At 36.5% G+C, this 22744-nt stretch overlaps 1 protein-coding gene and 1 long non-coding RNA gene across 4 annotated transcripts in view; one reads left to right on the top strand and one right to left on the bottom strand.

Moving 5' to 3' along the window:
* Positions 1-8051: 8051 nt before the first annotated feature.
* On the top strand, positions 8052-8546 carry LOC140752591 (uncharacterized). Its single transcript, XR_012103442.1, has 2 exons — positions 8052-8178; positions 8359-8546. It is a non-coding gene; the product is annotated as an uncharacterized LOC140752591 (long non-coding RNA).
* The window catches only part of Nedd4 (E3 ubiquitin-protein ligase Nedd4), a 33860-nt gene continuing 19475 nt past the window's right edge, over positions 8360-22744 (bottom strand). For all 3 annotated transcript variants that reach the window (XM_073086932.1, XM_073086934.1, XM_073086933.1), the window contains 11 exons: positions 19851-19932; positions 19534-19632; positions 18786-18914; positions 17150-17274; positions 14909-15050; positions 14057-14266; positions 13440-13546; positions 11723-11856; positions 10636-10864; positions 9784-9953; positions 8360-8975 (listed from right to left, as the gene is read on the bottom strand). In XM_073086932.1, coding sequence (XP_072943033.1) covers positions 8873-8975; positions 9784-9953; positions 10636-10864; positions 11723-11856; positions 13440-13546; positions 14057-14266; positions 14909-15050; positions 17150-17274; positions 18786-18914; positions 19534-19632; positions 19851-19932 — 1530 coding nt within the window. In that variant the 3' untranslated portion in view covers positions 8360-8872. The remainder of the gene's footprint in view (positions 8976-9783; positions 9954-10635; positions 10865-11722; positions 11857-13439; positions 13547-14056; positions 14267-14908; positions 15051-17149; positions 17275-18785; positions 18915-19533; positions 19633-19850; positions 19933-22744) is intronic.

Raw genomic sequence — 22744 nt, 5'->3', positions numbered from 1 at the left:
TATCTTAGTCTGACGCGCTCGAAACACTTCCGAAATCCCCTCTTGGGCTCCCCAACTATAATCATTATCCAGATTTTTTTTATTAAAAAATGTGAGCCGTCACGGGACGCCTGGCAGATGTGAAACATCGACATTATTTTGTAAAAGTAATATGCAGAAAAGAACATATTGTGATAGGAACTAAATATGTCATAATGATAAAAAAAAATATTACGATTTTTTTCCAGATAACGATGACTATTTATTAAATAAACATTTATTTTCATTAAATACAAAAAATTACGAATTTATTTCAAATCGTGACTACTTAATTCGTTTAATCAGTGACTTCGGTAATAGTTATATTCGATGTTGCCTCTGAGGACGGTATTACTGTGACAATTGGTCGATGGTAACTGAAGTATGTTACAAAAGTATTGGACATAACATTATCAAGATATCTAATAAATACAGCATCTATTGTTGTTCCGCCAGATCGAGTGGGAATCGCACAGTCGATTGCGCATGGCGACGCGTCGCGATCAAGCATGTTTTTTGTGTCATAAAACCACTGGCACATAATAATTACCATGATTTGTTACATATATTCCTTTCATGTTTAAGACAAAACCATCAGAAAACAAGATAGACGACTCGAGTAGCGGTACGATCACCATAACGGTCTGATGCGCAAAAGGTTCCAGGTTCGATCGCCGGCCAGACAGGTATCTGAAGGATGATGATCTGACGGGTATCTGTTCTGGCTCTGGGTATTTGTGTATTGGTCTTTGTATGTGTCCATGGTACCCACGATACAGGGAGTCCTAGTATCGGGCTGTATAGAAAGCGTTTAAAACGTAGAAAGAGTGTAAGGTACTAATTAAAAACATGTATTTGCGTGTACGTATATATATGTATATACCTACGTATATGTATATACCTATATGTACGTATATATATGTATATGTATATACCTACCGTACAGTCAATTAATTAAAAAGTGACGATTTCAAAATTCAGTGAATTCACTCAAATCTTTTTGATTACAACCATATGATATTTTCTTTTTTTGATAGAAACATGGTTAACGTGATATTTTGAATGTATCTACACACAAAACGCATAAACTGTATTTAGATAAATGAAACTGTAGGACTGTAGATCCTGTACGTAATATCATTATTCAATAAAAAATAATTTAAAATCCTCTTTTTATTGACAAAATTGATGCTGATTCATGCCTGAACGCGTGTAACAACAAAAAGTTAATTTAAGATTCCAAAATCAAATAGGCATAACCATACATTATTAATCACTTGTCATCTCTAACACGAAAGTGTTGACATTATTTACTCCTACAATACAAAATTTACACTTACCCATAAATTACATAAAAATATTAATTACTGCCATATTTCTAAATTTCGTAAGTAGGTACCTATACCTACTTGTCAATTTCTCATGTTGGCCTTAGATTTACCGCACCCTAATCCTTAAAAGGTGAAGGTGAAGACAGGTGAAGCACCTACTTTAAGTAGCCAGTAAGTACCAAGTAAGTTATTTAGCGCATGTTAAATAACCAATCCATTCTTTTGGCAAAAATATCAAATCGTCAAATTTCAATTTTTCTTAGGAAAAGATCATGTCATATACATAATATATCAGATGATACGATATAGTTAGGTACGTAAAATTCGATTCGAAAAAATGAAATCATTGGATTTCCAGATTTAAATATGGATTAGATACTATTGGCCTCTTATGAACATGTTTTGTCATTTCTTATAGATTCGGATTAATCCACCCGCATTAGAAAAAAAATTTAAATACTAATATTAAAGTAATTATTTTAATACTTACGTCCTTTCAATGAAGCCTTGTCAAAACATATTTAGCTACATAAATATACCAATAAAATTAAATTGAATTCGTAATTGAATACTGAGTAAAATCTGCGTTAAAATACACATTAGTTTCTGTCATTGTAAATTAAACGTAGTAAATTTAAATCTATAAAAATCATTAGTTACCGAGAATTTGTCACCGCTTTAAAACTACATACAAATTAGTTTTTCAGGGTCCCTCGCGGAGTGGATTGGGGAACTATATTACTAAGCTATCCGTCCGTCCATCTGTCACATGGCTCTATCTCTTACATTGTAAGTAAAAGTTTCAATCTTTTACAGAATATGTATTACTATGGCCGCTATAGCAATAATGTGTTGTGGTAGACTGTTTACAATTCCATAATGCATTTACTTCTATGACTGCTATGAAAGCAAATACTAAGAATTAATGAAAATTTGGTGGTACGAAACCTTCCGTGTACCAATTATATACCTATAATACAAGTTCAATTCTTTCTGTTGGATGTATAACTACTATAATTTAAAATTTGCAGATCCTTATATAAATTAGAATACGAAATATTTTTTGAGAATTCTAAGCCCATCTTTTCCGTAACGCGGGTATGTACGAGTATAATTATTGTGTCCTCATGTGCGGATTTTTTCCGTATGATTTCCATTCACATAACATTGTTTTGTACACAAAAATCTTAGCTGTGCTAAAATGAAGTCCCTTTAAATTCTATTATTCCGCTATATAATATTGACATTAGATAATATGAAATGCCGCATAACTTTAAACCTCTACAAACATTTGGCATGGTATAGCTATGCTATAAGCAAACAAAACTACACAAACCCACTCATATCCTGTGTCCGCACGTTTGAATTCGTGGCAGCTTGTTGAGGTTTGGCAAGCATTTGACGTGGCATTCGAATTTGCAGTTAGTTCAGTGAGTCTGAATGAAATATAATTAAACAGTAAACACATTATTTAATAAAAAATAATAATTATTATTATAATTTTTTATAATAAGGAGTAGCAGACCAGCATGCAGTCCACCTGATGGTAAATGGCTACTACCGACCATGGACATATGTAGTCAACACCAGATAGGATTAGGATTTCACGGTCCACGAGGCCCTCATACTTGTCTAGTCAACAACTTTTTAAACAAAGATCTGATTTGTAACTTTAATTTAACTTCGAAAATAGGTGTCCGCGCTCCCGTTACGGCATGGATGCGTCGCTACTGAAAACAGCATACTGCATGCAGTGGCGGTCTTAGCAAGCAGCACACTGTAGTTACAGCACAGAATATGTATGTTGCAGACAAGTAGCCGTTTAATTAACAGCCTAGCCTCTTTTCTAAACAGTGATGCTCGGCTGTTTTCGGCGCCCCTCGTATGACCCTAGGGCCACCCCTGACTGCATGAAATAGTTTAGTTTTAATATTAAATATAAATTTAAGAATTTCAAATACAATTTCTTAACACAACACTCGCGTCAATTACACCGCCAAAATACCCTGTTTGTATGCCCACCAGTTAAAGCTGTTTCACCTACCAGCGAGGCCTTGTATACACAATAATAATAAAATTTGATGTTGCCTTTAAAATTTTAATTTCGTTAATAAATAAAAGCATTTGACACGAGAGTAAGACATTTTATTTTCAAAAAAAAAGTTTCGTTTACTATTAAATACAGTTTCGTCTTCGACGCCTGTCCATTTACACAATAATTGGATTAAAATATTTCTTATTACATCAAAACAAAATAAAGAGTCCATTATTCATCACAAGAAGCCTTAAATAATAAAATAAATGTAATAATTAAGTAATTTTTGTAAATAATAAATGTAACTAACTTATTTATTAAATAAACAAGAAAAATACAGGGTGTGAAAAATTGATAACTTGTTACATACTAAAAACTTCCCGCCTTCATTTTTCCATTTCATGGATTCTAATCTCTATACGGGCTGTAACAATTTTTCACACCTCATAATAAGTTATATACAGTGTGTTCTTTAATATGAAAATATCTTTTTTTTAATCTTAAGCGAAAGCGTACTTCGATCGCGATTTAAAAATAATATTAAGTAATCATTCGTGTGAGCAAAGAATATTGTAACATGAAATAAAAATATGTTATTTCTTATTTATACTAAAAACATAAACATAATATGGATTATAATAAAATCATCATAATCTACAGATCGTATAAAGTAGCATAAATATGAACCTAACTACATAATAATATATAATAAACGTAATTACATAAAAATAAATACACAACGATAGATTTCATATCAATACTTTGAGGATCTGCTGCTTTCAGGTGGTCATACTACAAAATTTAAGATAACTCTACGAAAAAACACAAAAACTATTATATTTACTGTTGTGTGGGTAAGGGACGCACGAAGCGCAGTGTACATACTCTGACACGTGCTCGTGTGTGCGAGCGTTGTATTCCCAGGTAAATAGGAAAGGATAATCAGCGCCAAAGTACTAGTCCGCTCTGAAGTTGTTACGAGCAGGTGTAGTCATACAATTTGCTATGGCGACAGTCGCGTCGTCATTTCGATATTCAGAGCGGACTAGCAGTTTGGCGCGGACTATGATACCATATAATTTTGTTATTTAATCGTCTTCCCCAATCCAGTATTCTATACATGTACATTACACAATTTTGAGGTTACATAACTACATGCATAGTCCAATTGCTTGAAGAAAACATATATAACACACAATAATAACTACTGGACCTTACCAGTACTTGATAAATGAAGTAGACGGGTTCTATTTATTAGTACACTATATTCGCATAAGTCGGGAGTATGATGTCGCATATAAATAACATCGTATGGTTATAATTTAAACACGCGATAATTAGGCAATAATGTGGGGGCAGCAAGTCTATAATCGAGAGTCGTATGTCGCTGAAACAAAAGACGAATCGACAAGAATTGAAAACCGCGTAACTCCGGGATCGTAAGTCGAGGTATTACTGTAAACTGTAATCAACGATTAGTCATACTTGAATATCCTAAGACTTATATTTTACTTTCGATAACTTACAATGTTTTGCTATTAGTCTTCACACATTTTTATTGCCACTTAACAAATTTCATCCAACAATTTAATCGTGACCGTTAAAAATAAAAATAAAACAAAAAAAAATGCCTGAAATAAATCATAATCTCTGTTATTTCATTTTATAACAAAAAAATACACTTAATTCCTTTGCTCACACGAATGCCATAATAATTAAATACATTACATCCTATGATCCACTACAAGGGGTATAGAATAAGGCATAAGTTACAACCCATGCCGACGTCGTTACCATCCGGCGGTTCTGTTCACAATCTTAACTATCGCATACTTCGTGTGATGGAATCATTTGAGGCTACCTTTAGAAAACCTGAAAATATGGTATATTTCAGAAAGGGGGTAGAATGGAGGGGATGGGTCGTAGCTAAGTACGTCTATTTAAAATAAATAGGTATTTATTCTGTCGCCACAAACCTAACGATCTTAGTAAGGGGTCGAAAAGAAGTCCCTTACCATAAATACCTTTGAATAATTTTTACAGGCTTTTTAACTTTCTTTTTTAGTTTGAATGTGCGTGAGGATAAAATCTTGCAACAGTATTAACCAGTTAAACCCCGATCGAACTAAAATTTTACATACACATTTGATTTGGATGACAATGCATGATGCACTGTGAATGCACTGAGTTATAGTTATAAACTATTTTTATTTTTTTATTTTATTTTATTTATAATGACGCCATTGTAAGTCTAATATGGCGGAGTTCCAAGATGGCGGACCAATGAAATAATTTCATTCATTCAATAATTTACTACTAAATTTTAAAGGTAGCCTTAAATTTAATCATTTTACAAAAAAATGCTGCTTCTACAGTGTGTAAAATTAAATTATAAATATACTTTCATACATATTCCTCCTATAATACACGATGTAGTATAACTCCCATACTAAAATCATTTCGTTACAATCACATCAAATGAATGAGCGAAGTGTCCTGTTAGGGTGGTGCCATACGAGCGACAGTCGGTGACGGGCATCGGAAGTCGGACAGTGTGTTAACACCCTTAGCGGTATTTTCCGACATTTACAATAATTGTAAATTCAAATACGATGAAGGTCACGAATGTAATCTAATATTTTATAATAATAAAGTGCGAAAGCACAAACCCATTATGCATTTATGGTGCAAATGCATGTATTAATTGTAACGAAAAGGACATCACTGCCGACCACAACAATATTCTCAACTAATCAGCATTAAAGCAACGTAGTAAAATATGCTTTAGGCAACTGCCCAGCGGTGGGAAATGATATGGATTGCAACCAAAAAAATATTTTCCCAAAATTAAGTTACTAATTAATAATGTACGCAACATCAAAACCGCATTATGGAATTTCGCTCATTCACTTGAACAACACCACATTCTTTCCATTCAATCACAATTTCCTTCGTTCCTTAAGACATTTTTAAGTTAATGAGCACTTGCAATCACTAATTGACTCTGAGCACATACCAACCAATGCCGTACCACCCTCGCATAAGCATAAATAAGGGTGTTAAAAGCAAGACGCTTCAGTCAAAAAATACTATTTTTATTATATAGACGTTAGGTAGCATGCAGTTCTGTTAAGTAGGCACTGCGGCCTACAAACATATGTAATCAACAACAGATGGGATTAAAATCCTACCTGAGGTTGTCTACAGATGCGTTGCTATTGTATTTTCGTCAATGATAGTCCTATATACCTATACAAAATAATATGAAGTGGACAATTACTAGCGTTTTTTTTTCATTCTAAATTTATTCTGAACGATTCTTTTTAGTCCGTACTTTTTTTATTCCATAGTCAAAAAAAAAGGCTTCAAAATGAATGAGGGTCGCACGCCGAACGGATGCCGGGGAGGTCCCGAGCGGTCGTACTCCCGCTAATATCTACAATTTGCTGTTGCGACGCGACTCGTTTCTATATTCAGAGCGGACTAGAAGTTTGGCGCGGACTATACCTCTAGTTTAAAAAACCGCTAATTTTCGACTGAAACGGCATTGCTTTCAACCCTCGAATTTAATCAAGTTATTTGTACCAATTATTTAGAATAACCTTATTAAAGACAAAAGGTTTAAGGGTGGTATTTCGCTCGTCAAATATCTTTGTCCAATTTCAATGTCCAACATTTGATCAAATTTCATTGACAGATGCGCATTCCATTAATATATTTCTCCAAGATTTCTTTATAATTTGCGTAGTTGAGAAAATGTAAAAATGTGAAGCGCCTGTTTTTGGCGATTGTTTTTCACCTGGACACGAGTTCTAGCTGGAAAAATCTTTGATCAAATATTTGTGTTGCTAGCAAATTGGATGAAGTCATCCAATTTATTTGATCAAATGTACATTGGACAAAGTTATTCGACGAGTGGAATACTACCCAAGTTGCTTAACAGTACTCACAATACGCACTTACCGTAATCGTTATTACAATGGCATTAGATTTAAATTTACATGACAATGTATATCAACAGTTAACAAGTTTTCAATATTGTCGGTAATTTAATCACATTTAAACATTTTTTCAGAATTTTTTATTACGAGTTGTATCTCAGTACTTAATTCTTAAATTTGTATCTTATGATGGGATGTCGAAATATTATCGATAAATCGAATAACCGTAAAGTCAAATATATCGATCATTCGATACTAAGCAATGAATCTATTTAGGGAATCGATTTCATATAATCGAAATCTATTTTCAGTTTTTTTGTTGTAATTACATAAAAAAATCTTTTACTATTTTTGTAATGATGTATTTTTTCGTCGGCCAGATTTACGACCAGTATTCGACCTTTTCTACCGAAGATAAACTTTAAAGGAATTTATCCTCTACTCCTCGATAATTCGATTAAAATCGATTTCAAAATCGGTATTTTTCGAAAAGAATCGACATCCCTATTATACACGATATAATAAGATTAAAATTAGCGTGACGATTTAATACAATAAATACTTAGTGCCAATGTTTAAATGTATATTATGTATACAATTATATACACAATTCGATCAAAGTGGAATCCCTTATAGATTATAAATAATTAATTTAAAAGAAATTATTACAATAAACTATTACAAAAAAATACAATTGAACATTGAATACATACTTTGTATTGTATCGTTTTATGTTTTATTAGTAACATTTTGTATTCTACATTAGTTTGGTAAATAAAAGTTAGTTGTTTGCGGCAGGCTGTGTCATAACCCGTGTAAACGGCCGTATTACCGATTAACTTATTACCAATAGGTATAAAGTTTTCAGGACTCCGGTTGCGTTCCTTTGGAGATCCCGGAGTCCTCTACGCAGCGCTGAGGACGGCCACCGGGGGGGGTTTTAGTGCGGTAAGAGTCCCACATAACCCTGTGTCGCTCCCAAGGCATCGGGTACCTTTTAAAGGTTTCCCCCTCGTCAACAAAAAAAAAAAAGGTATAAAGTTTTCAAATATATGTCAAACGTCGCCAATCGGAGGTGGAGTATGAAGCAGGCTAAACAGATTTTTTGTGAAAATTTTATCAATTTCCGCTCAATAGCTCTATATATTTAACTTCTATTATAAGGGATTCGACTTTGATCAATAAATAACAAAAAAAAATAGATAGCGAGATATAAACCTTTAGAGGAGTCGACAAAGTTCAACACGCACGCTTCTAAACGCAACGACATACAAACCGACATTCCTATAAATCATATATTTATTCATTTATAGTTGGCGCCAAACTGCTAGTCCGCTCTGAAGTTGTTGCGAGCAGGTGTAGTCATACAATTTGCTATGGCGACGCGGTTCATTTCTATATTCAGAGCGGACTAGCAGTTTTACGCGGACTATAACAATTATTGCTTTACTGCTACATATCGGGTGGGGTAGCGTCGGGTATCGTCGGGTGTCGGGTATCTTCGGGCATCTTCGGGTGTCGTCGGGCGCCGTCGGGAGCGACAGGGTTCAGTCGACGCCCGCGAACCCTTGCGAGCCCTCTATGGCCTTGATTAACTTTTCGCGGAGCTGCAGGTAACTCTCGTAGGGTGGTAGATCGATGCGGTTGAAGCTAGATAAAAGCAAATATTATAAATACTTCTATAATAATTAGATAGATATAGATTAACCGAACTCTAAAATTAGAGGACTAACATAATTTGTTAGACTTCTAATTATGCTCATTTGTATACACACACTCTACCACATTTTTATAATATAGAAATACCATCAGTTGGACTGAATGTCCATTTGACGGTAAGCTTAGATTAAGTAAGATTAGATTCTTATCTAATATCCACTACACGTTCCAATACACGCTTCAGGGATAGTACCGCATCTGCCTTAATACCCCTGAGCACAATTACTACTACCACTTTTACTACTTTGAACTAAGTTGGAACGCCTCTGATAAGTTGACCTTCAAACCGATTTGACAGCGATGGCGGTGGCCTTAAGCAGCCGTGCCCTGACAGTCTCAGCACCCTGTTTTTATATGTGCAAGACGTTGAGAAAACTTCGATAGCATGATTCTGAATACTTCTGAATACGCGGCGCCATCTCATGACGAGTAGCGCTTAAAACTATTGTTATTGGGTAAATCACAAAGAATTCTACCAACTTCAAACGCACAAACGCACACAAGGTCCTCGCTACTTTTTATAAAATAAATCATCTCAGAAACGTAATATATAAGACATACTTTTTCGAGGCGTTCCAGCTTAGTCCTCAGGGGTAAGGCCCATTTGTGACCGACCTCAGGTAGGAATATCTAATCCTATCTGGGGTTGATTACAGATGTCCATGGGCGGCAGTAGCCACTTACCATCAGGCGGACTGCATGCTCGTCTGCTACTCCTATATTATAAAAACAAACTCACCAAGTATGAGCTCTAGGGTAGTTGTCCGGCGTGCCCCACTTCTCGATAGTGAACAGCTGGGGTCCGTTGGACCCGTACAGTTCCTTGAACCCGTTCATCGGCACACGGGACGTGCCCGTCACGAACTGGAGTAGGCGGGAGCGCATCTCGTTAGAGAAAGATAGCACCACCTGGGGGCAATACGGAATATTATAATAAAAATTAAATTGAACAAAATAATTGTCTTATAAATAGTTAACTTAATCAATTTTAATTTCAAATGTAAATAAATCCAGCATTGTCATGTGTTGCACGATTTATTTTTTCCGTGTTAATCTCGCACGTATGTATTACTTAAAAGCATTAACTCAAAAGCCCTTATCACGCACGTAGTAAAACCTAACGCTTGCACAGTGTACGCATACGCATGTGCGTTCTCAAACTCAGACATCACGTACATTATACACAAACTCATGCAGACATGTGTTTGTGTAGGCATAACGCACACATACAAACAAACGCGTCACTCACAAACGTTTAATTGCGCATTCGAACGCGCGCATTACGCAAGCATCCGCTAAAGACATACGCATAACCTTTAAATCCACGCACTATTATTCAAACACCCGAAACGCGTACGAACGCACACAACCGCACTCATGACACACACACACACACACACGCGCGCGCGCGCGCGCACACACACACACACACACACACACACACACGTGCGCGCACACGCGCACACACGCGCACACACACACACACACACACACACACACACACACACACACACACACACACACACACACACACACACACACACACACACACACACACGCGCACACACACACACACAAACGGCCCACTCACCCGCCAGAACCACTGCACCACCAGGTGGTTGGCATGGTAGTCGCCCTTGTACAGCGTGTTGGCGCGCCAGTCGCGCACGTCGATGTGCTGGATGCCGCACAGCAGCAGCTCCAGCTCGTGCTCGTCGAAGATCTTCAGCAGCGGCGGCGGCACCAGCGCCCCGAGACCCTCGAGGAAGGCCACCATCTGCTCCTGGACGCGGGACACGAAGCGCCATTGGATCACCAGCCTGGAAGAAAACGGGGGGAAGGGATGATTAGATTGCAATATACAGTGTGGTCGCTAGTAGGTAACTTAAAGATTCTTTTTGTAGTTTTATTTTAATATATTGCAGTAGCAAACAATCATGTAGTCCAGTAGTAGAACAAAGGCAGAGATAAACGTGACAAGTTACGGAGCCTTTTTCTTCCGCCAAATAGCTATTTTGTGTCAAAACTTACGAAATCGCAGTTTTACGCAATTAAGGAACCGCGGAGATTTCGTAGTATTTAGAGGAAAGAATATCGATATAATACGATGATGGTGCGTAATAATATGTTGACCATAATATGTCCCATAGGTTCTGCATCTGTGTCCCAGTAGTTTCGGGACCAAAATATGGCTAAGGTGCCTGTCGTAAGAGGCGACTTAAAGGGGGCTTCCGGACTGCGAACGGCAAGAGCGGGAGCTCGAACCGCCCGGCCAGCGACCCCGGGAAGGGCAGCGGTATGTGTGGTCGCATACCGCCGTGCCCACCAGACGGTGTGGCGAGCGTCACGCTCACCTGGGCGGAGCCCGATGGGGCACAGCGCTAAGAAGACGGTCCCCGGGGGGTTTAAGTGCGGTAAGAATCCCACATAATCCTACGTCGCTCCCACGGCACCGGGTACCTTTTGAAGGTTTCCCCCTCGTAAACAAAAAAAAAGGTTCTGCATCTAAGTCAATGACAGATGCGTTGCCACTTCTTAGGAAAAAGATGATCCTCTCATATGTAAGTCAGCGGCAGTCACACCGTGCAGAATTACTTCACACTAGACGTGGCGGTATTACCTCACCGGTCGAATTGAACCAGCTCTACCACCAATCAACCATGTGGAGCGACACTCACTTGATGTACTCGTCCTTGTTGTCGTTGTCGACGGGGATGTTGGCGCCGCCCGGCTTCAGCTCGCGCTGGATGGTCTTGCCGAACTGCTCCTCGTCTACCGAGAACGTCAGGTAAAGCTCCGAGGGGTCATTCTCCTGTAACACACATTGTGAATGTTGTCAGGGAACATATTGTTCGGCTGATGGTAAGTAACCACAACCGTATATGATATGAACCGATATATACAGGGTGAATTTTTCAAACGGGCCTTCAGGGCCAAATCCGAAACTATAAGGATTAGCGAAAAATGCTGAAAGGAGTTACGAGGTCAATTTTGATAAAAACTAAAACTGCATCATTAGTTTTTTTAAAATATATTTTTCCTTAGCCGGGAATCGAATGAGTTCATTTGAAAAAAAATACACCTTCTATATTATTCCACCATCTGATAGTGTCGCTTGTAAGGATCAAATTCTGGGAAGTAATGTTATGTAACAAATTAAAGGAAAAGGAAAATTTTGAAGAAAATACATATTTTTCTACACATTGCCATACTAATCCTTAAGGATTATACATAACAAATGATTTATGTTTAATTCTTTAGAAACATACATAAGTCATACCATTGAAGAATTTGTCGGTTAATCAACTAATTATTCGATGTTATAACCGTGACATACGGCTTAATATTAGAAAGTAATAGTTTGGCAAATAAATTACCGCCGTTTTTAAGATTTATTTTTTGATAAAAATATATAAGTGATGAAATAATACATTTTTATTGTTTAAACAATTAATATGATTTTCTATATATCTTTGTTCAGTTATCACTCGGATTTGACTCGAAAAGACTGAAAAAGACATTCTCGCAAATTGTCAATTTTACATCTGTATTAAACGAAACTCCGCCCATAGCAAGATAAATCTATTATAATGGTCCTAAAAGTAACCTTAACTAAGTCGGACATAAAAATATGAGTTCTTGAAGAACAAAACCACCATTTCGAATGATTTGAAGCATTGAGCCAAAAAAATTGAAATGTTTAAATTGATGAATAGCGGGAACTTAACTGCCAAATTAATATGAAAAAATATGTATTTTCTTAAAATTGAGGCTTTTCCTTTAGTTTGTCATTTACCATTACTTCCCAGATTTTGATCCTTAAAAGCAACACTATCAGATAGTGGAATAATATAGAGGGTGTATTTTTTTTCAAAATGTGCTCGTTCGATTCCCGGCTAGGGAAAAAGTTATTTTAAAAAAGTAATGATGCAGTTTTAGTTTTTATCAAAATCGGCCTCGTAACTTCTTTCAGCATTTTTCGCTAATCCTTATAGTTTCGGATTTGGCCCTGAAGGCCCGTTTAAAAAATTCACCCTGTATATAGTCAATAGTGTAGATAGGCTTGAAGCACAATTTGATGGTGACTATAAGGATTACGATACGTCTTTATACGGTTTTACCTCATAAGGGCTAAGTCAAACTGCCTCATATCTGAGGGCACGGTAGTGCCCAAGCCAAGTCGAGCTAAAAAAACCGGTAGTTTTATAAATAAAGCTTGATAATTTTAATTTATTATTATTTATAGCCTTGCTACTATTAGTGACCAGAGACGCCTGACACACAGAAAAACATTATAGAGCTGATAATACAAAAATATTTTATCAGATGCATTTAAATTACATTAGAACAATAATTTTCAAAGTGCGAAGAATTGAGACAAAATAAATAACATACCCGTATCCACATGAGCGAATTGTAGTACTCCAAGTCAACGGACTCCATGTCTTGCAACTCTATCGTCTTGCCGAGCATCATTTTGTAGAATGGACGGATAAAAAATGCTGCAAACAATATAGCTACATTAGTTTTATAAATAAAGCAAGTTGACGAAAAGTATTATTTGATTGTTTTATGTATATAGTCTCAGTTAAAGACGAATTAATCAAATAAGATTTAAAAATGATGAACATAGTGTGTAAATGCCATTAAACTTTTGAACTAAAAAAATATTATCAATATAAAGAACCATAAATTCTTCAAGGCTTTCTCATTCAAGTGGCAGTTACTTCAAAACATGGACACTTATTTAAATATTAATTCATAAGATTTGGAGTCTATATGGTTCATTCATCTATAAGCCGATTATTTAAAAGTTAATCGATTATGGTTTCTTAGGAATGCTTTGAAGCCGCAAGCTCTAGCCGTCACGCGGTCGTAAACTGCCTACTAAAAAGTTAGTTTAAGACATTAATGACATTAGGATGGCATGTGTCAAAATGGGTCTATTAAATTGTGACGACTATACGTCTACAATTTAATCAAATGACCAGTTACACTCGTTGCCAACTCACCATCAAGCAGCTTCCCATGGTACACCGCCATGCCAGCGACGCGGCCGATAAACTTGAAGTAGTTGAGGTGCTCCTCATTGCACACCCCGCTGTTGGGGTTGATCTGGAGGGTGTAGTTGTCCATCGCGGAGTACTCGAACAGGCCGTAGTAGGGGTTGAACATCTCCTTTGACAGCAGGAAGAACCACTCGCGAGCTAGGCCGCCGTAGTCTGGAAGGGGGTTGAAATAAATAAATTGTTATTTCTAGATGACGATTTTTAGATGATTCTACGTGATTTGGATGCTATGCCACAAAGAGAAACGCCGCGACCCCCAACCAATTTAGAAGTCATAAATAAACATGACAATGATATGACAATGATAAACATGATTAAGTTGACCGCAATGATGTCAAGAATGGTAATGAATGTAATGATGATTATCATTATAATTAAACTATACTGGATGGATTAAAATGATTATGACGTCCATGTCGCTAAAGGCAACAAAGATGTTTTGATGATATGTTCCGAAGTAGAGATTGAAATAACGATGAAGATGTAGAACACGACGACAATGATAGATAGTGTATATTTTTAAAATTGATAATCCTAAAGATAATGATTTTGATTCTGAAAATAGGGATTATATTTGTTGTGGGTACATGTGTATTTAATATATTGCGGTAACCCTCTTTATAGGAATAAAACTGTTGTCATCCGATTTTTCTAGTTTCATTGATACTACAACATTCAAGATAATCATTTTTATGAATGATACATTGCTAAATATAATGAAGTTAAGAAATAATAAATCATACGTCAACACCATGAACCTGGCAATCGTAAACTCTTTCCACTCGACCAACTCACCTAATCCCACCTCGGCCTCGAACTCGACCCAGAGCTTGGTCTTGAGCAGGTCGAGGCGGCTCACCGAGCTGATGATGCGGTACGAGTCCTCCAGGATCGAGCTGCGGCGCACCTTGATCTCGAACTTGTTGGGCACGTTGCTCTGGGGGAAATATAAAAACGAAGACTACATCAACTTATTCTTTCCTAAAAAAATATACAGGGTGTTTTTTCAAAGGGTACCCAAATTGACACAGATGGTTCAGAAGCGGTAATATAACCGATTTTTGAAATAAAAAAATAAAAAAAATATTAAGAAATATTGAACCATTTTATCCGCTAAATACAGAACTCATGGACATGATTTCAACAACGAAAATTTTCATTCATAAGTTCTGCTATTTATTATCACACACTACTCTGAGCGCTCGCACACAAACATAAAAACTATGCAGGGAGATATCGGTAATATTCGGCTAGCGATCGCCTAGTTTCGTACAACCCCTTTCCCCCTCGCCCTCGCAGACACCTGTGATGCGCAACCGCCGCCCGCCGGCCGTCAGTGGCGCCAGTCAACCGTGACCGATTTTCGAATGCGTTTGCTATTTTTTATGAGTGAAAATGGCGGCACAAAGTCAAATAAGTTATACGAACCGCGAGTATTATGAGATGGTACGGTGGTACATTTTAAGTGGTGAAAGTTTACTTGACCTTGACTCTGTAAATATTTTGTGGACTGATGAGGCGTTATTTACGCGGGTAGGATTTTATAATAGTCACAACGAACATTATTGGGCACTGAGCAATCCCCACGTAATTAAAGACAGCCATCATCAAGTGCGATTTAGCGTTAATGTTTGGGCTGGTATCATTACTAACATAATCGTTGGCCCGTACTTTATCGAGGGACGGTTGTCTGGCGGTAATTATTTAGAAATGTTACGAAGTGTCATATCGGAATTATTGGAAGATGTACCCTTAGCATTATTAAATAATTTTTATTTCCAACATGACGGTGCACCACCCCATTATTCAACTGCTGTGCGTGATTATTTAAATAATGAATATGGTGATAGATGGATAGGACGCGGGGGGCCAATAGCGTGGCCACCTAGGTCACCGGACCTTACTACTATGCCTGCGCTGTGTGTCCGTCTGTCCGTCGGTCACAGGACTCTGTCATGAGCCGTAATAGATAGACACTTGATTTTTTAAAGTATGTATAAGGTTGGCCGCTATAACAACAAATGCTTACAAAGTTGGAAATAAATGGAGGTCGCCATACAAGAATAAATGGATGATAAAAGGAATTATTGTTATTTTACAGTGCGTGCACCAAGTTCCTAGAAGGCACGCGAGTTTCATTTACATAAACATGTTTCAAACAATGTAGCAACAATAATGGACTTAAACAATTAAAATATCGTGTTTATTTTTGTACAAATTAATCAATAGATTCATTTACACGCCGAAGACTCATTTTGGTCGTAAATATGTATTTATTTATTTAGTGCATGCATTTCATGCATAATCATTCAAAGAAATAATTTGCGTCATAAGCGAAACATACTTCTCCAACGTGTCCTCGGGGATCTGTGGCCAACCTCAGGAACTCTTATCTGGAGTTGATTACGGATATCCATGGGCAACAAAAGGTACTTATCATCAAGTAAATGCTCATTTTCTGCATGTACTCGTATATAATGCTTGGATAGAAAAACATCTGTAATGAATCGTACAAAATAAAACACTATAGTCTGATTCATAATTAGGTGTCCAAAATGTAAACAAAGGTGTTGACCTATCAAGAAAATATGTTTGAAATGGTAGTTTCTTATTTTTGACAATATTAAATTAATACAACAATAATAAAATAATAATCTAAAAAAAATTAAGATCAATTCACATATTCTAATATTTATGTTACCTCAATTTCGTTCCACACAGTAATAATAATAAAAAACAAGGTTTATGGTAGAAAATTAAAATGTGATAATGGTAACACAATCGGAACCCAGAACATTTCTTGTGCCGTCATTTTTAAGTTTCGTATCTGATGTTATTCATTTTCGTGATTGTGATCGAACTCTAATGTTTTCTCGTTTACATAGCGCGTTTGTTAAATTGTGTATATTTGTTAAAGTTTTCGTTTTTTGTTGAGTTTGTTAAAGTTTTTGTTTCTTGTTAATTTTGACAGTGACATTTGTTTGTTTACATTTTGGACACCTAATTATGAATCAGACTATAGTCGTAGTCACTCACAGGTTTGCGCAGCTGACTCTTGAGGTACTCGTACTTGCGCTTGTAGTCGCGCGAGTACGGCACCGCGGGGCCCGCGATCTGAGGGTTCGAGAGCCGCGGGTCCTCCCACTGTGTTGTACGCGTATCTGAGGGAAAAAACTTCGTCATAATCCTTACTAATATTATAAATCCGAAAGTAACTCTGTCTGTCTGTATGTCTGTCTGTCTGTCTGGTTGTCTATTCTTCAAGCCTAAACCACTGAACGGGTTTTAATGAAATTTTGTACAAAGATAGTCTGAGACCCGAGAAAGGACATAGGATAGTTTTTATTCCGGAAATCCCACGGGAAGTAGGGATGGCGATCTAAGATCGATTAATCGGAGAATCGATCTTTTGAACCAAAAAAACTCGATTATTTTCATATCATAATCGATTATATTTTCTTTTTAACGCGGGCGAAGCCGCGGGCAAAAAGTAGTCTCAATATATATAACTCAAAGGTGACTGACTGACATAGTGATCTATCAACGCACAGCCCAAACCACTGGACGGATCGGGCTGAAATTTGGCATGCAGGTAGATGTTATGACGTAGGCATCCGCTAAGAAAGGATTTTGATCAATTCTACCCCCAAGGGGATAAAATAGGGGATGAAAGTTTGTATAAATCTTCTTAGTTAATAATTTTACTTCGTAACGCGAGCGAAGCCGCGGGCAAAAGCTCGGCATTCATAAACTTATTCATAAAACTAAGGTGACGCACAGAAAAATACTTCTCGTCGTGCAAACCACCTTGTTATATGTAAAATAAGAACAAATTACGATAAAAATACCATAACCTTTGGGGGAGCGCGACTTTTTAACTCAATTGCTGACGACAAACTTGCTGGCCTTAACTTGGACCACCGCCTAGCTTAGTACCTTGGAACGCGTACTAAAACATTGTAAAATTACCCACATCGGTATACTGTTTCGCATTATTTTAAAATTGTATTATTCTGATATAAGTGATTGTGTAAGTCTTTTTTGAGAAATAAAGATCTTAAAACCGAGTATAACAATATCTTACGTGGCGGAGAAATAACATCATTCGTTAACATAATGCATTTTTAGAGTTCCATACCCAATGGGTAAACACGGAACTCTATTATTAAGTCTGCGCTGTCTGTCTGTCTGCCACAGGGCTCTATCTGACGAATCGTAAGAAATAGACACTTGATTTTTTTTACAAATAATAAAAATACTAAAAATAAAAATAAATCAAAATAAATACCATACAACAAACAGCTATTTTTTGACGTTTTTTGCTTTATCTATTGAACTATAATAGATAGACAGTTCAAATTTTCACAATGCTTGTACTTCAGTGGCTGCTATAATAACAAATACAAGAAATATGAAATCTTTAGTGGTACGGAACACTCCATGTGCAACTAGCACTTGGTCAATTATAATTAATATCCTTAGACGCGTTCGTCACACAGTCACTGACGTGTGGTGGACACGCGGCTTCACCGCTACTTCGGCGCCGTCATCTCGTTCTCGGTGACGGTCCAGAGACGGCGGCGGTGGACAACGCTCTAACGGTGCCAGCCCGCTGTCTCGGCAGGCAGGCAGGTCTACGGCCAGTATACGACCCTCTGCGGCCGGCACTCACTGTGGTCGATGAAGAAGATGCGGCCGTCGGAGTGCACGCGCTCCTCCCAGCCCTCGGGCAGCGCGCCCAGCTCGTCCGCCTCGGCGCCCGCGTTCGCCGCTGCGGCACTCGGCAGGCTCGACGCACAACCTGCGAATTAAAAACCCAATGTTAACATTTTTATTATAATATAGGAGTAGCAGACGTGCATGCAGTTCATCTGATGGTAACTGGCCGCTGCCGCCCATGGACATCTGTTATCCAGATAAGATTAGATATTCCTACCTGAGGTCGGCCACAAATGCGCCGCTACCATTGAGGACTAAGATGGAACACCTCGGAGAAACCCCCTTACCACACCCTTCAAACACAGCAGCGTCTAATACTGCTAACATGAATAAATGCTATGTTACTTTTCTGAAGACTCGAGTTGAGTAACAAAAGACGCCTCTCAGTTCAGCGTAAGTAAATTTACTATTGGATAAAAACAAAACTAGTCAACGAGCGTACAATCTACCTTATCATTGTCATAGACATCTGTATCTGACTCCAAATAGAACAAAGATTCCGCATGACTCTGAACACAGATGCGTTACCAATCCTGACGACTTAATTGGAAATCATCATATAATTATATCTCCCTTCAAACCAAAACACAGTAGCGCTTAATACTTTTGTCATTACACAGAAATAAATGTGGCTGTAGTACCTCTGTTCGTTATTATTGTTTATAACATATCAATACTACAATAAACATAAAAATAATAACCTGTCCTAGGATCTATCCATGTTGTGGTCCTCTGATTGTGGTCTATGAAGAATATCCTGCCATTGGGCGCGTGCTGCATACTCCAGCCAGATGGCAACCCTGGTATAAATTGTAAAATACAACGTTGCATAATCAGGAATACATATAAAAAACATGTAAATAAATGCAACAAACCTACAGCGTAGGCATGTAGTATTAATAAGAAAAAAAAATAGTTTTAATACGAAATATAATAACAACTTAGAACAAACAATTTGCATGACTTCAGTGGAATACCAATATTTAGAATATTTAAATAGGCAATGTGTCATACAAACCGTCACTATTGGGCAGATTCTGGCTCTGCGCACTGCTCGCGCTGCTACTTCGTGTACTCTCTGTAGAACCGTCCGTTTCATCCTGACGACATACACCACTCATGTAGTTACAATTTTATTACCAATATAATTAACGGAACTTGGCCTGACGCACTGCCGTGCGCCTAGTAATATTGCTTAGTCTTGTTAATATGGAATGGAATGAAATTATAACCCTAGCTAGAAGTAAAAGTTAGAATTTCTATTGATGTGGCGACTATATATTGCCCATTACATATTTATACATATTTCATTAATATTCTGTTATTTTTTAATTTGTATTTTCACATGAACGATCTTTAAGGCTAATAAAATACTAACGTTATAATTAGACAAACTGACATATTTATAAATATAATATAATTTAAAGTAACCTTAAAAATGCACCCCTAAGTAAAAGCGCTGCGAAGCGCGTGACGCCAGACAATATATACTTAATATCGAAAACCAACTATTACAGCGAAGGAAATAAACAATATTATTGTCAAGTCATATTTACACGTCGTAATATCTCGCTAGGTTCGATTTAAAAAATAAATTGTCAACTGTAAAATGTGTTTCAATTATTTACAAAATAATCGTGTACCAAAAATATAATAGTAAAAACTTTATAATATTATAAAAAATATATTTAAATGGCATGGCCGGCGTATTTGATTTTTAATCATTGTTTATGTTCCTAAGTATTTTATCTACTTTAAGGCTACTATTGCATCACATTGAAATATCTAACGCAATATAAATTATAGTAATCAGCGGCAACATTAATTTTACAACATTCAATATGGTTATAAGGACACATACTATTGACGATTTATATTTATACCAAGGAAGGTAGCCGGCTATTCAGAAATAAAACTAATATGTTATCCAAATAGTAGCAATATGAATAGGAATAACTAAATTGCACTAATCATAAATTAAAATAAATAATTATTACTATTCATTAAGCCGTCAGTTACAACTCATGTATTATTTATCCAGTATTGGGAATGTTTTGGGTACGTCTCTTAAAAAATCGAATACCCATCAGTATTAATACTACACAAACAACTACTACCACAAACATGCAGATTAGCGAGACAAATACAAACGAACAGACATAGACTACAAAAAGCGGTAGCATAAGCAAACGTTAGTGTTTCTGAAACAGAGTTAATGATACATAAAAAATAAAAATAATGGGATGATACAAAAAAATAGGACATGGATATGAAGATTATGTTGTTATAGAAAATAAAACGTACTGTAATCACGGTAGCTAAATTTAACCAAAATACCTGTAAAAACTTAAAAACTATCATTCAATAAGGTAACATTTCCAATGGTAATACTATTTGAGATGGTAAATCCGTATTTAAGGCCGTGTCCTAAGATCCGAATAAAACTATCCAAAACAATAATAAAATAAAAGAAGTGCCAAACACAACATGGAGTCGGTCCGATTCAACCTTTCATAAAATTGGGCAATTTGGCAAAAAAAAATGTATCCATCACGACAGCACAATTTGAATCAAAGAACTAGTACATAGCAAAGAAGTAACAGAAGATCAGTTAAATACTGAAAGAACGGCATGTCAAGCTGAAAAGTCTTGTTAATTCGAGGAGTATGAAAATCGGCAACATTCTTCGTTGTCCCCTAAAAAAATACATTATTTTTACTGATTACCTACTCAAAAGTGTCCAACATATCCTATATCTTATACTATGCTAATTCTGCTAGCAAAATATGCTTATATACTTAGATGGCACTGATAAATCGAGTCGTTGACTTAAATTTGGTGCTAAAATAAAAAACTGACAACAACACCCGAGCAAAATTTTCTTCCGTTAATTGATAATGCAACGGTTTAATAATCGCCAAATACAGACGAATAGACTTAAGAACGCTAAATGCCACGATGCTCGTCCGTTCGCTGCCAGGAAAACGTTGTTCGGTGAAAATCAAAAGATTATGCGTATAATGTGTATTATTGCTCGATGAGTTCTAGATGAATTATTCCAGACTATCTAAATGTTAATCCGGTTATCCGTGTTATAATGAGGGTAGTTCGGTGTACGCACTTTCAGACATAACGTACGGGCATTCACAAACGAACCCTCGTGGTGATAGCACTTAACAATGTTTATACTATTTTATTGGACTCTAAAACAGGACAACACTCTCCCCAATACCGAAGCGCATTACGCTAATTTGAAATTCAATGGAGAATTTTATACACAATGAAATGATATCCGAAACCCAATAAATAATTATTACACATACAATGACACATAAACCAATTATTTTAAATCATGATAATTTAATTCAACAATTCATAGATGTAAAGTCGCGTTATGATTTATGAATAATCACTGATAATATAATTTAAAATTGTATACTGAAAGTAGTTTAATTGAAAGACTAATACATAAAAATATCAGGCGTTACTTAGCAAAATTCATTACAGATATAAAAATGTAAAATATACAGTATATTATAACACTAGTCTAATAGAAAATCCAATAAAGTATTTAATAACCAATGTTATGTAACATAAACATTATTAGGTAAAAAATAACATAAAATTATACAAATAAATGAAATAAGGTATATAACTGTTTCAAATTATTTTAGGGAAAAAATTCCTCAAGTAGTTTGGGTTAAAGGCGTGCCAAAAAAAGAGACATACATACATTTACACGCTCGAAAAACATTACTCTCCACAGTGGAATAAAAATCTTAGTGGACGTGAGTGCCAAAGTTCCACATAAGCCATCGTATTAATCTATTTAATCATTTTTTTATAATATAGGAGTAGCAGACGAGCATGCAGTCCACATTATGGTAAGTGGCTACTGCCGCCCATGTAATC

This window comes from Epargyreus clarus, unplaced genomic scaffold, assembly GCF_041222505.1.
Source record: "Epargyreus clarus isolate Ecla_fem2 unplaced genomic scaffold, WU_Ecla_fem_2.2 ptg000024l, whole genome shotgun sequence".
Taxonomy (NCBI): domain Eukaryota; kingdom Metazoa; phylum Arthropoda; class Insecta; order Lepidoptera; family Hesperiidae; genus Epargyreus; species Epargyreus clarus.
Note: the sequence above shows the minus strand (reverse complement) of the source record. Positions and strands in the feature narration are given on the sequence as shown.